At 44.5% G+C, this 16378-nt stretch overlaps 1 protein-coding gene across 5 annotated transcripts in view; it reads left to right on the top strand.

Annotated features, from left to right (window-relative positions):
• LOC130273417 (sodium-dependent neutral amino acid transporter B(0)AT3-like) overlaps positions 1-16378 on the top strand; it is a 589425-nt gene that overhangs the window by 368185 nt on the left and 204862 nt on the right. For all 5 annotated transcript variants that reach the window (XM_056520172.1, XM_056520170.1, XM_056520174.1 and 2 more), the window contains 2 exons: positions 7035-7163; positions 7244-7400. In XM_056520172.1, coding sequence (XP_056376147.1) covers positions 7035-7163; positions 7244-7400 — 286 coding nt within the window. The remainder of the gene's footprint in view (positions 1-7034; positions 7164-7243; positions 7401-16378) is intronic.

The raw sequence follows: 16378 nt of genomic DNA, 5'->3' as shown, positions 1-16378 counted from the left end.
CTCAGCATCAAAGATCAAATAATAATTAGATACAACTGAAGAGTGTTCTAACAAAAGGTGTGCTTAATACATAACTTTTACTAGGTTTGTATTAAAATCCACCAATTTCTAATAGTGCATGTGTATACCAACACCAAACGAGAAATAAACATAAAAATGGTCATCACCATTAGCAACCATGCATAATGAGGCTCTGCTGGGCCTTGCCTGCCCCAAATGCAATAATTGAGTAGTATACAGAACTGCCAACGCGTTTCTACCACCTAGTAGACGGTGGTTTCATCAGGGAGGTGTTAAAGGGTAGCTCCCACCATCCTATTATTTTTTTTTTGCTAGCCCGTTTCAACCCCCCCCCCCCCCGCTACGGCACTAGCCCATTCACTCCTCCCCCCCCCAAACCCCCCTGCCCCGCATACCCCGTTCCCTCATTACACTTGCAGTTACTGCAGAGTCCGGCAGCGGGCGTGTAGGGACAGCGGCAGCAACGAGGCGGCGGCGGCGATGTGCGGGAGGAGTGGCCTCCCAGCCAGTGGCCGGGGAGCTAATGCGCTCGCTCCCACCTGTCTGATTGACAGGCAGGGAGCGAGTGCAGCCTAACTGAAAAAGGACTGATTGCCACTCCAAAATCAGTCCTTTTTCAGTGGCCGGTTTTTAAATGTAAATTAAACCTTTTTAATGAAAAAAAAATAATAAAAGTATATTAGAGATATGTTGTAGTACATAAGTACTACAACATATCAAAAAATAAAGTTGGTGACAGTGCCCATTTAAATATAAATGACCATGACATATAACAGTTTCTTAGATTTTTGGTATATGCAGCAAATATGCCCCCTGGAAATAAAGCATACAATACAATAGGACTAGTAGGAAGGGCTCAGTTGATCCTGTAAGGAAAAAGGCTCCACTCCCTTGTCCTGTAAGAAAAGGTTGGGGCCAATTGTTCGTGGCTGCTTCTCACACCTAGAAAAAAACAGGCAAAAAGAATTCATTCAGTGCCTGTCCTGAAAAAAAGGTCAGGGAGCAATTTAGTCCCTCCGTTGTTACTCACGGTTAGCCGTCTCAGGATGCGGGCACGAACTTACCTGCAGTTGCGCAGGGAGCCTGATCTCGGTCCAGCTCAACTCGCCTAGTGCGGCGAGATGCCGGCGTCTCTCATCACTACCGGTTTCAGACAGAAGTTACATAGCGTGCAGTCTCCACCCGCTCTGTGACGCGCACAAACAGAGCAGGCGTGTTGCCGTACAAGGCCTGGCTGCATGCAAGATAGGCAACCCCGCCCCATTACCGTAGTGTGTATAATAAAAGGGTTTAAGGTGAGTATCTAGGCAAGTGCCATAATTCATACTTTTTTTTTTTTCCTATTGTATTGTATGCTTTATTTACAGGGGGCATATATGCTGCATATACCAAAAATCTAAGAAACTGCTATATGTCAAGGTCATTTATATTTAACACCTCCCTGATGAAACCACCGTCTACTAGGTGGTAGAAACATGTCGGCGTTTCTGAATACTACTCCATTATTGCATTTGGGGCTGGCAAGGCCCAGCAGAGCCTCATTATGCATGGTTGCTAATGGTGATGACCATTTTTATGTTTATTTCTCGTTTGGTGTTGGTATACACAGGCACTTTTGGAAATTGGTGGATTTTAATAGAAACCTAGTAAAAGTTATGTATTAAGCACACTGTGGCCCTGACGTCTGATTCCCCACGTAACATCTCAGCCTCCCCGTCCTTCTGTCGGCTGATCGCGATGTCACAGACCTGATCCCTTGGAACTGGTGAGCTGCTCCGCAATTTCTATTTCTTATGTGTGTAGATATTTGTCTGTCTTTTCTCAGCGTGAAGCACCACCCGTATTGATCTATGGACTTTCAGTGTTCAGCTAACACCACACATTGGGTAAATATTACATATTTATGGAAGGAATTATAACAGTGCCGGATTTTTCTCTGTTTTTCTTCTGTGGAGTGGTGAATCTAATTATTATTTGGCCCTTCATATTAGAAGTACCCCATAAATTACCCCATTATAAAAACTGCACCCCTTAAACTATTCAAAATGATATTCAGTAAGTGTCTTAACCCTTTAGGTGTTTCACAAGAATAGCAGCAAATTGAAGGAGAAAATTAAAAATCTTCATTTTTTACACTCACATGTTCTTGAGAGAAATCACCATAAAATTTGTAACCCAATCTCTCTCGAGTAAGGAAATATCTCATATGTGTATGTCAAGAGCTCTGTGGATGCACTAGAGGGTTCAGAAGGGAAGGAGCAACAATAGGATTTTGGAGAGTGAGTTTTTCTGAAATGTTTTTTGGAGGGGCATGTCACATTTAGGAAGCCCATATGGTGCCAGAACAGCAAAAAAAGAAAAAAAACATGGCATACTATTTTGGAAACTACACCGCTCAAGGAACATAATATGGAGTACAGTGAACCTTGACAGATGACTTTTCTTTAAAGTTGGATGTGTAAATTTTACAAGGGGTAATAGGAGAAAATGCCCCCCCAAATTTGTAACCCCACATGGAAATACACCATGTGTGGACATCAAGTGCTCTGCTGGCGCACTACAATGCTCAGCAGAGAAGGAGTTCCATTGAGCTTTTGGAGAGAGAATTTGGTTGGAATAGAAGTCGGGGGCCTTGTGCGTTTACAAAGCCCCCCGTGGTGCCAGAACAGTGGACCCCCCCTCCCCCACATACACCCCTCACATAATTTAATAGGGGGTGCAGGGGCATTCAAACCCCACTGGCTTGGTCCAAAAATCTGTCTGACACCTCTGGGCATAAATGCTCACTGTACCTCCTCATAACTTTTTGTGAGGGGTGTAGTTTCCAAAATGGGGTCACATGTCGGGGTGGGGGAGTCCATTGTTCGCGCACTATGGGGGCTTTGTAAACACACATGCCCTTCAATTCCAGACAAGTTTTCTCTCCAAAAGCCCAATGGTGCTCCTTCTCTTCTGAGCATTGTAGTTTGCCCGCAGAGCACTTTACATCTACTCAGAAGAAATGGGGATACAAATTTTGGGAGGCGCTTTTTCCTATTTTCCCTTGTGAAAATAAAAATTTTGGGTAACACCAGTATTTTTGTAAAAAAAAAATGTTTTTTCCCATCCAACTTTAACGAAAATTTGTCAGACACCTGTGGGATGTTAAGGCTCATTATACCCCTTGTTACATTCCGTCAGGGGTGTAATGGGGTCACATATGGGTATTTATTTTTTTACGTTTATGTATGAATCGCTGTAAAATCAGCCATCCCTATGCAAATCACCAATTTAGGCTTCAAATGTACATAATGCGCTCTCACTCCTAAGCCTTGTTGTGCGCCCGCAGAGCATTTTGTGCCCACATACGGGGTATTTCCGTACTAAGGAGAAATTGTGTTACAAATTGTGGGGGTCTTTTTTTTCCTTTTACCTCTTGTGAAAATAAAAAGTATGGGGCAACACCAGCATGTTAGTGTAATTTTTTTTAGTTTTTTTTTGTTTTTACACTAACAGGCTGGTGTAGACCCCAACTTTTCCTTTTCATAAGGGGTAAAAGGAGAAAAAGCCCCCCAAAATTTGTAGTGCAATTTCTCCCAAGTATGGAAATACCCCATATGTGGCCCTAAACTGCTTCCTTTAAATACGACAGGACTCCAAAGTGAGAGAGCACCATGCGCATTTGAGGACTAAATTAAGGATTGCATAGGGGAGGACATAGGGTATTCTATGCCATTCATTCCCAAACAGGGTGCCTCCAGCTGTTGCTAAACTCCCAGCATGCCTGGACAGTCAATGGCTGTCCGTAAATGCTGGGAGTTTTTGTTTTGCAACAGCTGGAGGCTCCGTTTTGGAAACCCTGCCATACGATATGTTTTTCATTTTGATTGGGGTGGGGGGGGGGGACAGTATAAGGGGGTGTATATGTAGTGTTTCAACCTTTTATTTTGTGTTAATGTAGTGTAGTGTAGTGTTTTTAGGGTACACTACTACTACGCAGCTCTAACATGAAGCAGGAAACTCACTGTAAACCTGCCCGTGTGAATGTACCCTGTACATTCACATGGGAGGGGGGGGGGGGCAAACCTCCAGCTTTTGCAAAACTACAATTCCCAACATACACTGACAGACCATACATGCTGGTAGTTGTACTTTTACAACAGCTGGAGGCACACTGGTTGGAAAACCTTCAGTTAGGTTCTGTTATCTAACTCAGTATTTTCCAACCAGTGTGCCTCCAGCTGTTGCAAAACTACAACTCCCAGATTGTACTGATCGCCGAAGGGCATGCTGGGAGATGTAGTAATCCAACAGCTGGGGGTACGCAACTACAAATCCCAGCATGGCGAGGCAGCCGTTTGCTGTTCGTGCATGCTGGGACTTTTTAGAAACCACTGCACAGTGATCTCCAAACTGTGGCCCTCCAGATGTTACAAAACTACAAATCCCAGCATGCCCAAACAGTAAACAGCTGAGTTGTAGTTTTGGAACATCTGGAGGGTTACAGTTTAGAGACCACTGTATAGTGGTCTCCAAACTGTAGCCTTCCAGATGTTGCAAGGCAACTCACTGGCTTCTGTAGTCTGCAGCAGGGAGCCAGCCGAACATCACCGCCGCCCGCTGCCGCCGCCGATCGTTGCCGCCGATGGTAAGTAGCCCTCAGGCGTTGGTCACAGGACAGTTCCCCGTTCTGCCCACACTACTGTGGGTGGATAGTACAGGGGATCGAACTTTAACCCCGCCCCCGATCTGCTTTTGGTCGGTCACTTCTGACCGACCAATAGCAGGCTTAGTAGGGGTGGCACCCCTGCCACCTCACTCCTATCCCTTCAGGGGGATCGTGGGTGTCTTGGACACTCCCGATTCCCCCTTATTTTCTTGGTCACCGGAGACCCGTATGACCCGGAATCGCCGCAGATCGCTGGTCTGAAATGACCGGCGATTTGCGGTGATCGCCGACATGGGGGTGTCTCAGGACCCCCTGGGCATTTGCATGAGATGCCTGCAGATAGATATAAGCAGTCACCCGGTCCCCATCCCGTTAAGTACCCATACGCTTTGGGTCCTTAAGGGGTTAAAGGGGTACTTCCTCGAAAAACTTTTTTTTTTTTTTTACATTTTTTATCAACTGGTGCCAGACAGTTAAATAGATTTGTAAATGTACTTTTATTTAAAAATTGTAATCCTTCCAGTACTTGTCGGCTGCTGTATGCTACACAGGAAGTTCTTTACTTTTTGAATATGCTTTATTTGTCTGACCTCAGTTCTCTCTGCTGACGCTATTTATTACAGGGACACCTTGCATGTTTTCATTTTTGCATTTTTTAACCACCATTTTTCATTATGTCTGTATCATTCTCATTGTTATAAAAATATTCTTTACATATTTTTATTATTATTATTCCTTTTCCCTATGCTACCTATTTGTTCCTTTAGAATTCTTAAATAGAGAACAACCCTGTATCTAACTGTTGATCAGCTTTCCCGTCACTAGATATATTTATTACATAAAGCCTTTCATTTTTATGGCTCCTATTAGGTCTAGTGACATTATATAACTGTTCAATATACATACTGTAGGTGTTTTTAGTGACGAGACTCTTGGTTGTTTGTGTTAAGTGGCGGAAATCACTGTCTTAGTTGTTACCTCCCCTTGCTTGTGCGGCATCGTAGCACATGGCTACGCCCCTTACTGACGTCAGACGGGGGCGTGACCTCTACGACGCGGCATAGCAAGGGAAGGGGATATTACATCAGACGCCACTGACACGAGCAGACAGCGCTCTGTAGCCGAACGTTCCGGCTCCCTGCCACTACAGGTGCGCGCTGCATCTCACATGTGCCGAATGAAAGAGACTGTGAGTACCCCGCAGAGCGGTTCCTCTTCCTTTCTATCCCCATTTCTTTTACAGGAGGATAATATAGCTGAATAGTATCCCTCTGCATTTTTTCCCTCTAGGTATTCTAATATGCCCACGTAAAGGCTGTGAGTAGGATCATATATACATGGGGGAGAATTTTCTCTTTTTCAGGAACGAGTGGCATTGAGTATATATATCTTTTGTACTTACCCTTTTTTACAGATTCCTGAAGTCTCACGGCTGCAATACATATCTATATGGATGGGTTTTTTATTATAATGAAAAAGGCATGCCCGACATCATGGGTTGCCATCCCCCATGGATATGAATGACTAGTATTATTGGATATTACTTGTTGTTGCTCTGAACTTTGTGCTACTAGGCTGAACTTACATGTGTGGCTTTATCTTCATAGCACCATATGTAATTCAGTTAATATGAACATAGGCTTTACCCCTGAAGACGTCACATCATTGTGACAGAAACGCATAGGGTACCCTTATGTTTTATGTGTTTGATTCTCTTGTAAGTGTTATCATAAGGCGAGACTGGTACTGACAGTCTCCTGGTAACTATTATCTATCTATAAAATATCCATAGGAGTTTATTTCTTAGCCATTCTTGAAATATATACGGCAATTTTAGACTGTAGTCTACAGACTTGGTTGCACTTAGTGTTTTTACTTGGTTTATTATCTAGAATCAAATAAAAGCCACGTTTTAGTATCTCCCCATTCTTGTTTGAAACATTGGATAAGATTCGTATATACACTAATTATTTTGGGAGTTTGTTCACATAAATATTATTTTGGTCCTCACTGCTGGATCCGTTATTTAAAAAGCAGTTTTTGTCTCTCTGCTGACACCTCTGTCCATTTTAGTAACTGCCCCGAGCAGAATCGGTTTGCTATGGGGATTTGCTTCTACTTTGGACAGTTCCTAAAATGGACAGAGGTGTCAGCAGAGAGCACTTTGGTCAGACTGATATATTTTACTGTTACTGTTATATATTTGTTGTTTTTGGTATGACCAGATATTATCAACCTTACTTGACTTTTCCTACCCCAAATCCTCTAGTTGTTGAAAGTCAAGCGGGGAGGTTTTGGTTAAGCTATGAAAACTAGTCAAACATATAATGAATAATGTATTTATATTTTTTTTTTTGTCCACTAGGAATGATTGTGAAAAGGATGCAGTGACAATAGCTGTCATAAATAGCCTGTCATCACTATATGCCTCCATTCCAATATTTAGTATTTTAGGATTCAAAGCAAAAACTGGCTTCTGGCAATGCTTGGACAGGTAACATGTAAATGTAAACATCTATTGTAGAAAATATATTAAATTGACATTAGATACAGTTATTACATTTTGTTTTCCAGAAATATTATCTCCTTAATTAATGAGTTTGACCTAAGTGAAATGACTATTACAAGAGAAAACTACGAGGAGTCTTTTCATATGCTCAATTCAACCTACCCAGATAGAATATTTAATTTAAAAATGAAAGAATGTAACCTTAAAGAATTTCTTGACCAGGTAATATATTTAAAAATACTATTTAAAAATTTTAATAATGTATATGCACTTATTATGCCCTTTCCATCTGCCCGTGTACTGAGTCTACATTTCACTGGACACAATGATCCAGGCACTTTCCATTGCCATCTGCTAACTGAGTGAAGTTTGGTTTACACATTGGCCCTGATTTACTAAGAGTGGAGTGGAGTTTTCTTTGTGGGTTTTAATTCTCTTCCAGTATTTTTCCACATAATTTAGTAATGTTTCCCAACATTTTTCACTTTTCTCTACAATGTGTTTTTATTACAACTGCTCTGAGCTGTGAGATTTTCCAGAGCTCAAATGCACCACATTCTCTCTGGAAACCTTAGTAAATAAGTTAGCTGTCACGATTCGGCTGGCTGGAGGTGGATCCTCTGTGCCAGAGAGGGATTGGCGTGGACCGTGTCGGTGGACCGGTTCTAAGTTGCTACTGGTATTCACCAGAGCCCGCCGCAAAGCGGGATGGTCTTGCAGCGGCGGTAGCAACCAGGTCGTATCCACAGGCAACGGCTCAACCTCTCTGACTGCTGAGATAAGCGCGGTACAAGGGAGTAGACAAGAGCAAGGTCGGACGTAGCAGAAGGTCAGGGCAGGCAGCAAGGATCGTAGTCAGGGGCAACGGCAGGAGGTCTGGAACACAGGCTAGGAACACACAAGGAAACGCTTTCACTGGCACAATGGCAACAAGATCCGGCAAGGGAGTGCAGGGGAAGTGAGGTATAAGTAGGAAAGTGCACAGGTAAAGGTACTGATTAAAACCTCATGCGCCAATCAGTGGCGCACCGGCCCTTTAAATCGCAAAGACCCGGCGCGTGCGCGCCCTAAGGAGCGCATCGCGAATCGCATCCCGGCTGGGAACATTATCGCAGTGCACCCGGTCGGCAGGTCTGACCGGGGCGCTGCGAATAGGAGAACGCTGTGAGCACTCCGGGGAGGAGCGGGGACCCGGAGCGCTCGGTGTAACAGTATCCCCCCCCCCCCTTGGGTCTCCCCCTCTTTTTGGAACCTGAGAATTTGAGGATAAGATTCTTGTCCAGGATGTTGTCCTCAGGTTCCCATGATCTCTCCTCTGGGCCGCAATTCTCCCAATCAACCCCAAAAATTTTTTTTACCTCTGACCGTCTTGGATGCCAGAATTTCTTTCACCGAAAAAACATCAGAGGACCCGGAAACTGGAGTGGGAGAAACAACTTTGGGAGAGAAGCGGTTAAGGATGAGTGGTTTAAGGAGAGAGACATGGAAAGCATTGGGAATACGGAGAGAAGGAGGAAGAAGGAGTTCGTAAGAGACAGGGTTGATTTGGCACTTGATTTTGAAAGGACCAAGATAACGTGGTCCCAGTTTATAACTGGGGACACGAAAGCGGACATACTTGGCGGAGAGCCATACTTTGTCTCCGGGAGAAAAAATGGGGGGAATTCTTCTTTTCCTATCGGCATGTTTTTTTCATCCGGGATGAAGCCTGTAAGAGAGAATTTTGAGTCTCTTTCCATATGGTGGAGAAGTCCCGAGTCACCTCATCAACAGCGGGCAAACCAGAGGGCATGGGAGTGGGAAGGGGGGGGAAGAGGGTGACGGCCGTACACCACGAAGAATGGGGATTTAGCGGAACATTCAGAGACTCTGAAATTGTACGAGAATTCGGCCCATGGTAGAAGATCTGCCCAGTCATCCTGGCGGGAGGAAACAAAATGTTGCAAATAGTCACCCAGAACCTGATTAATTCTTTCTACTTGCCCATTGGATTGGGGATGATAAGAAGACGAGAAGTTTAATTTGATTTTGAGCTGATTACAGAGGGCCCTCCAGAATTTAGACACAAATTGAACGCCTCTATCCGAGACGATATGCGTGGGCAGCCCGTGAAGGCGAAAAATGTGTATAAAAATTGTTTCGCCAACTGAGGCGCAGAAGGAAGACCTGGAAGATAAAATGTGCCATCTTGGAGAATCAATCAACGACCACCCAAATAACTGTGTTGCCATGGGATAAAGGTAAGTTAGTAATAAAGTCCATACCAATCTGAGACCATGGTCGTTCAGGAACAGGCAGAGGATGGAGGAGACCAGCAGGCTTCTGGCGAGGGGTCTTGTCCCGGGCACAGACTGTACAAGCCCGCACGAAATCAACAACATCAGCTTCCAGGGTAGGCCACCAATAAAATCGAGAGATGAGCTGGATGGATTTTTTGATGCCAGCATGGCCTGCGAGGTGTGAGGAGTGTCCCCACTTGAGAATCCTGAGGCGCTGGCGTGGAGAGACGAAGGTCTTCCCTGGAGGAGTTTGTCTGATGGAAGCTGGAGAAGTGGAGATCAGACAGTCCGGAGGAATAATGTGTTGCGGGGAAGCTTCCACTTCAGAGGCATCCGATGAACGAGAGAGGGCATCAGCCCTAATGTTCTTGTCAGCAGGGTGAAAATGAATTTCAAAGTTAAAATGGGCAAAGAACAACGACCACCTAGCCTGGCGAGGGTTCAGCCGTTGGGCAGACTGAAGATAAGAGAGATTCTTGTGATCAGTGTATATAATAACTGGATATTTGGATCCCTCCAGCAGGTGCCTCCATTCCTCAAGCGACAATTCCCACGGCAAAATTTAGAGTCCCCATCAAATTTGTCCGGCAAATTTGTCCGGAGGCTGGATGCGGCCACTCGCTGCGGAGGAGGTGCAGGAGCTGGCGGAGGAGATGATTGTTGAAGCTGTGGTAGTAGCTGCTGTGAGCTCACGGTCAGTTGAGACAGCTGGTGGCCTTGTTGCGCTATCTGTTGCGACTGCTAGGCGACCACCGTGGTGAGGTCAGCGACAACTGGCCACGGGACCTCAGCGGGATCCATGGCCGGATCTACTGTCACGATTCGGCTGGAGGTGGATCCTCTGTGCCAGAGAGGGATTGGCGTGGACCGTGTCGGTGGACCGGTTCTAAGTTGCTACTGGTATTCACCAGAGCCCGCCGCAAAGCGGGATGGTCTTGCAGCGGCGGTAGCAACCAGGTCGTATCCACAGGCAACGGCTCAACCTCTCTGACTGCTGAGATAAGCGCGGTACAAGGGAGTAGACAAGAGCAAGGTCGGACGTAGCAGAAGGTCAGGGCAGGCAGCAAGGATCGTAGTCAGGGGCAACGGCAGGAGGTCTGGAACACAGGCTAGGAACACACAAGGAAACGCTTTCACTGGCACAATGGCAACAAGATCCGGCAAGGGAGTGCAGGGGAAGTGAGGTATAAGTAGGAAAGTGCACAGGTGAAGGTACTGATTAAAACCTCATGCGCCAATCAGTGGCGCACCGGCCCTTTAAATCGCAAAGACCCGGCTCGCGCGCGCCGGGACAGCACAGACGGGGAACGGGTCTGGTAAGCGAGTCGGGATGCGCATCGCGAGCGGGCGCGTCCCGCATCGCGAATCGCATCCCGGCTGGGAACATTATCGCAGCGCACCCGGTCGGCAGGTCTGACCGGGGCGCTGCGAATAGGAGAACGCTGTGAGTGCTCCGGGGAGGAGCGGGGACTCGGAGCCCTCGGCGTAACATTAGCATTTTTTGAAAATGCCAAGAACGCACCCCCTTTTAAGAGGCCACACACCCTTTTCCCAGCGGCCATGCCACTTTTTTGGGTTTTCTGTGTAAAATGGAGAGTTGGTCGGGTTGTTACATTTTTTGGAACAAATTCCGGCGAAGATACAATTTGTGGCACAATGCACCAAATTTAGGCGCACAACCCGAAAAAAAAACATAGTTAACATAGTAACATAGTTTGTAAGGTTTAGTCTATCGCGTTCTACCTAAAACCCTACTGTGTTGAACCAGAAAAAGGCACAAAAAAAAAAAACATGAGGCTGATGCCAATCCATGACAGAGTAAAAATGTATTCCCAAACTTAATTTGACAATCAGAATAGATCCCTGGATCAACGTTCTATCCCCATAAATCTACTATCTATAACATCTTATGTTATTATAGACCGGTAAGTCTAACGTGCATTGTGGGTAAATTGTTTGAAGGACTTATAAGGGATTACATACAGGAATACATAGGGGATAATAGTATTATAAGTGATAGCCAGCATGGGTTTACTAAGGATAGAAGTTGTCAAACCAATCTAATTTGCTTTTATGAAGAGGTGAGTAGAAGCCTTGACAGAGGAATGGCTGTGGATATAGTGTTTCTGGATTTTGCCAAAGCGTTTGATACTGTCCCTCACAGACATCTGACAGGTAAGTTAAGGTCCTTGGGCTTGGAAACTTTAGTTTGTAACTGGATTGAACACTGGCTCATGGATCGTACCCAGAGAGTGGTGGTAAATGATTCGTACTCTGATTGGTCCCCGGTTATTAGTGGTGTACCCCAAGGTTCAGTACTGGGCCCGCTGCTGTTTAATTTATTTATCAATGATATAGAGGATGGTATTAACAGCTCTGTTTCTATCTTTGCAGATGACACCAAGCTTTGTAGCACGGTACAGTCTATAGAGGATGTGCATAAGTTACAAGATGACTTGGATAGACTAAGTGTCTGGGCATCCACTTGGCAAATGAGGTTCAATGTGGATAAATGTAAAGTTATGCATCTGGGTACTAATAACCTGCATGCGTCGTATGTCTTAGGGGGGATTAAACTGGCAGAGTCACTGGTAGAGAAGGATCTGGGTGTACTTGTAGATCACAGACTACAAAATAGCATGCAATGTCAGGCTGCTGCTTCCAAAGCCGTCAGGATATTGTCATGTATAAAAAGAGGCATGGACTCGAGGGGCAGGGACATAATACTCCCCCTTTATAAAGCATTGGTACGGCCTCACCTGGAATATGCTGTTCAGTTTTGGTCGCCTGTTCATAAAAGGGACACTTCGGAGTTGGAAAGGGTGCAGAGACGCGCGACTAAACTAATATGGGGCATGGAACATCTTAGCTATGAGGAGCGATTAAAGGAGTTACAATTGTTTAGTCTTGAGAAGAGACGTTTAAGGGGGGATATGATAAACGTATATAAGTATATAAATGGCCCATACAAAAAATATGGAGAAAAACTGTTCCAGGTTAAACCCCCCCAAAGGACGAGGGGGCACTCCCTCCGTCTGGAGAAGAAAAGGTTTAGTCTAAAGGGGCGGCACGCCTTCTTTACCGTGAGGACTGTGAATTTATGGAACGGTCTACCTCAGGAACTGGTCACAGCAGGAACAATTAACAGCTTTAAAGCAGGGTTAGATACATTCCTGGAACAAAATAACATTAATGCTTATGCAGAATTATAAAACTACATCCCTTTCCCTTATCCCCTTACATCCTTCCCTTCAATCCCCTGGTTGGACTTGATGGACGTATGTCTTTTTTCAACCATACTAACTATGTAACTATGTAACTATTACTACTTTATTATTTTGAACTTGTTTATTGAGTCAGACATCACAACATCATGTGGCAGAGAGTTCCATAGTCTCACTACTCCTACAGTAAATAATCTCTGTCTGTAATGATGGTGAAACCTTCTTTCCTCTAAACATAGAGGATGCCACCTTGTCATGGTTATCGGCCTAGGTATAAAAAGATCACTAGAAAGATCACTGTAGTGTCCATTCATATATTTGTACATTGTGATCAGAGCACCCCTAAGATGTCTTTTCTCCCAACTAAATAACTCCAAGCTTGATAACCTGTCTTGGTCCTGTAATTCTCCCATACCATTAATTATCTATGTCGCCCTCCTCTGCACCCTCTCCGGTTTTGCCATGTCCTTTTTATATACAGGTGCCCAGAATTGGACACAATATTCCATATGTGGTCTGACTAGTGATCTATACAGCGGCAAAATTATGTTCCTGTCACGTGTCTCTATGCCTCTCTTGATACATCACATGACTTTGTTAGCCTTGGCAGCCGCTGCCTTGCACTGATTGCTTAGGTCAAGTTTACTGTCCACCAGTACCACCAAGTCTTTTTCGGTAGAAGTTTTACCGAATTTCTTATTATTAAGCACATAATTGTACATTTTGTTTTTACGGCACAAGTGCATTCATCCACATTAAACTTCAATTGCCATGTCTGTGCCGAAGCCTACAGCTTCTCCAGATCCCTCTGTAATATTATGTTATCACCCTCTGTGGGGATCACCTTACCCAGTTTGGTTTCATCTGTAAATATAGAAATTCTACTTTGTAATCCCTCTACAATGTCATTAATAAACATATTGAAAATAAGTGGACCCAGTACTGACCCCTGTGGTACCCTATTTTTAACTGTCACTCAACCAGAGTAAATTCCATTGATACCCACCCTCTGCTTCCTGTCACTGAGCCAGTTGCTAACCCACTTAAATATTTCCTCCCCGAGTCTCAGCATCCTCATTTTATGTACTAACCTTTTGTGTGACACAGTATCAAATGCCTTTTGAAAAGTCCAGATATATAATATCCACAGCTTCACCCCAGTCCAATCTATAACTGACCTCCTCATAAAAGCTGATCATATTAGTCTGACAGGACCGATTCTGCATAAACCCATGTTGTTGTTGTTTCAGAAGGTTATTTTCATTAAAATTCCATTCCAGAATAGCATCTCTCAGAAAACAAACAAAAATCTTACCCACCACAGATGTTAAATTTACAGGCCTATAGTTCCCAGGATCCCTTTTTGACCCCTTTTTGAATATTGGTACCACAGTCCTGTGGAACAATCCCTGTCTTTATAGAATCTTTAAATATAAGAATTTTACTTTGTTCCCTCTCCTGTTATCTGACATTGGATTTTCCTTTTTAAATACAGTAGAGAAGGTAATTTAGTAGATTGGCTTTTCCTCATCCTTCGCCACCATTACCCCCCATATTATCTCTTAAGGGGGGGGGGGGGCAACATTCTCAGTTTAAAATTTCTTCATTATTTATGAAGGTGAAAAATATTTTTGGGTTCTTTTTACTTTCTATGGCAATTTTTCTCTCTGCTGTAATTTTTGCTAGTTTTATTTCTTCTTTACTGATTTTTGTTTTCTCTCCATATAATTATTTAATGTTTCCTCACTAGCTTCTTGTTTTAGTAGTCTAAATGCTTTCCTCTTATTGTTTATTGCTTCCTTAAAGCGTACCCATCAGATCCAACATATTTTTTTGTTATATATCACTTATGTAACTATGTAACTTAGTACCTAATCCTGACCATGTACCGTATTTTTCGCCCTATAGGACGCACCGGCATATAAGACGCACCCAATTTTAAAGGTGCAAAATCTAGAAAAAAAAAGATTCTGCACCCAACAGTGATCTTCAACCTGCGGACCTCCAGATGTTGCAAAACTACAACTCCCAGCATGCCCGGACAGCCAACGGCTGGGAGTTGTAGTTTTGCAACATCTGGAGGTCCGCAGGTTGAAGACCACTGGATAGGAGGTAATACTCACCGCTGCCCTGGATGTCGCTCCATTGCTGTCGCCGCGTCCCCATGGTGTCCGCGACGCTCCGGACATCTTCTTCCCCGGGATCCACGCTCTCCGTCGCCATCATCACGTCGCTACGCACGCCGCTCCTATTGGGTGACTGGATGGCGTGCGCGGTGACGAGATGAGGTCGAAGGAGAGCACCGCCATGCAGGGGATCCCGGCACAGAGCAGACACCGAGGAGGCAGGTAAGTTCCCTCCCGGTGTCCTGTAAGCTGTTCGGGATGCCGCAATTTAACCGCGGCGGTCCCGAACAGCACGACTGAGCAGCCGGGTTACTGTCACTTTCGCTCCAGACGCGTCTGAAGGGTTAATACAGGGCATCACCGCGATCGGTGATGTCCTGTATTAGCCGCGGGTCCCGGCCGTTGATGGCCGTCGGGACCGACCCGATAGGTGTGTATTCGCCGTATAAGACGCATCAACTTTTCCTCCCCCAAAAGTGTGTCTTATATGGCGAAAAAAACGGTACATCTAATTTTTATGTGTCTAGCACCTTTATTTATTTTTTTATAACACTTTTAATTTAGCTCACTAGTCTAAATTCCTCTCAAAGGGAGGGGCGTGGCCTCACTGTGCAGGTCTCCGCCCCCTCCCTCAGTATGCTGTCTGCTCACATCTCCCCTAGCATTAGCAAAACTACAACTCCCAGCTTGTTGCCACTGACATTAGTGGGACACACGCTGACAGTAGGAGGACTTTTCCTCCAGCTGTGAGCCCTGCACTCCCAGCTGTCAGTCAAGGAAGTGGGTCCATGACATAAGTGATAATGCATGGACACAGCAGGACTAGTATGTGTCATAGCAGGCAGGGGGTTCAGTTGTTTGACTGACTTTTTGAGTATGAAATACTGAAAATTTTCTAATGAAAGCAATTGCAAAACCTATTGGTTTTGCTTGCTTTACAACATATCAAAAGTTTTTGTATCTGACAGTGCCAAAGTTTTCCCCTATTTTTAGCGCCCCACCTCTTGTTGGGTCATGCACTAGTTGGGAGAGGTAATTGTCCTTTATTATTGCCAAAAATATGTTTCCCTTGCTGGATTTACAGGTTTCAGATTCCCAATTAATGTCAGGATAGTTAAAGTCCCCCATAATAATGACTTCCCCCTTCTTTGCTGCCCCATCTATTTGTCCTATAAGTAGGTTTTCTGCTTTTTCTGTTATACTTGGTGTCTTATAACAAACCCCTATCAGTAATTTCTTATTTTTACCCCTACCCCTTATTTCCACCCACATAGACTCCACATGATAATTTTTCTCACCAATGTCCTCACGCAGAATGGGCCCAAGACAGGATTTTACATATAAGTAAACTTCTCCCCCTTTCTTACTTGCACAGTCATTCCTGTACAGAATGTATACCTGTACATTAACCTCCCAGTAATAGCTTTCATCCAGCCATGTCTCCCTTGTCCTTACTATGTCATAGTCTTCCTCCAACATTAATCGTTCCAGTTCCTCCATCTTATTATTGAGGCTTCTGGCGTTAGTATGCATGCACTTTCTTGATTGCTTACCTATTAACTTTCCTCTGA

This window comes from Hyla sarda, chromosome 5 (genome assembly GCF_029499605.1).
Source record: "Hyla sarda isolate aHylSar1 chromosome 5, aHylSar1.hap1, whole genome shotgun sequence".
Taxonomy (NCBI): Eukaryota; Metazoa; Chordata; class Amphibia; order Anura; family Hylidae; genus Hyla; species Hyla sarda.
Note: the sequence above shows the minus strand (reverse complement) of the source record. Positions and strands in the feature narration are given on the sequence as shown.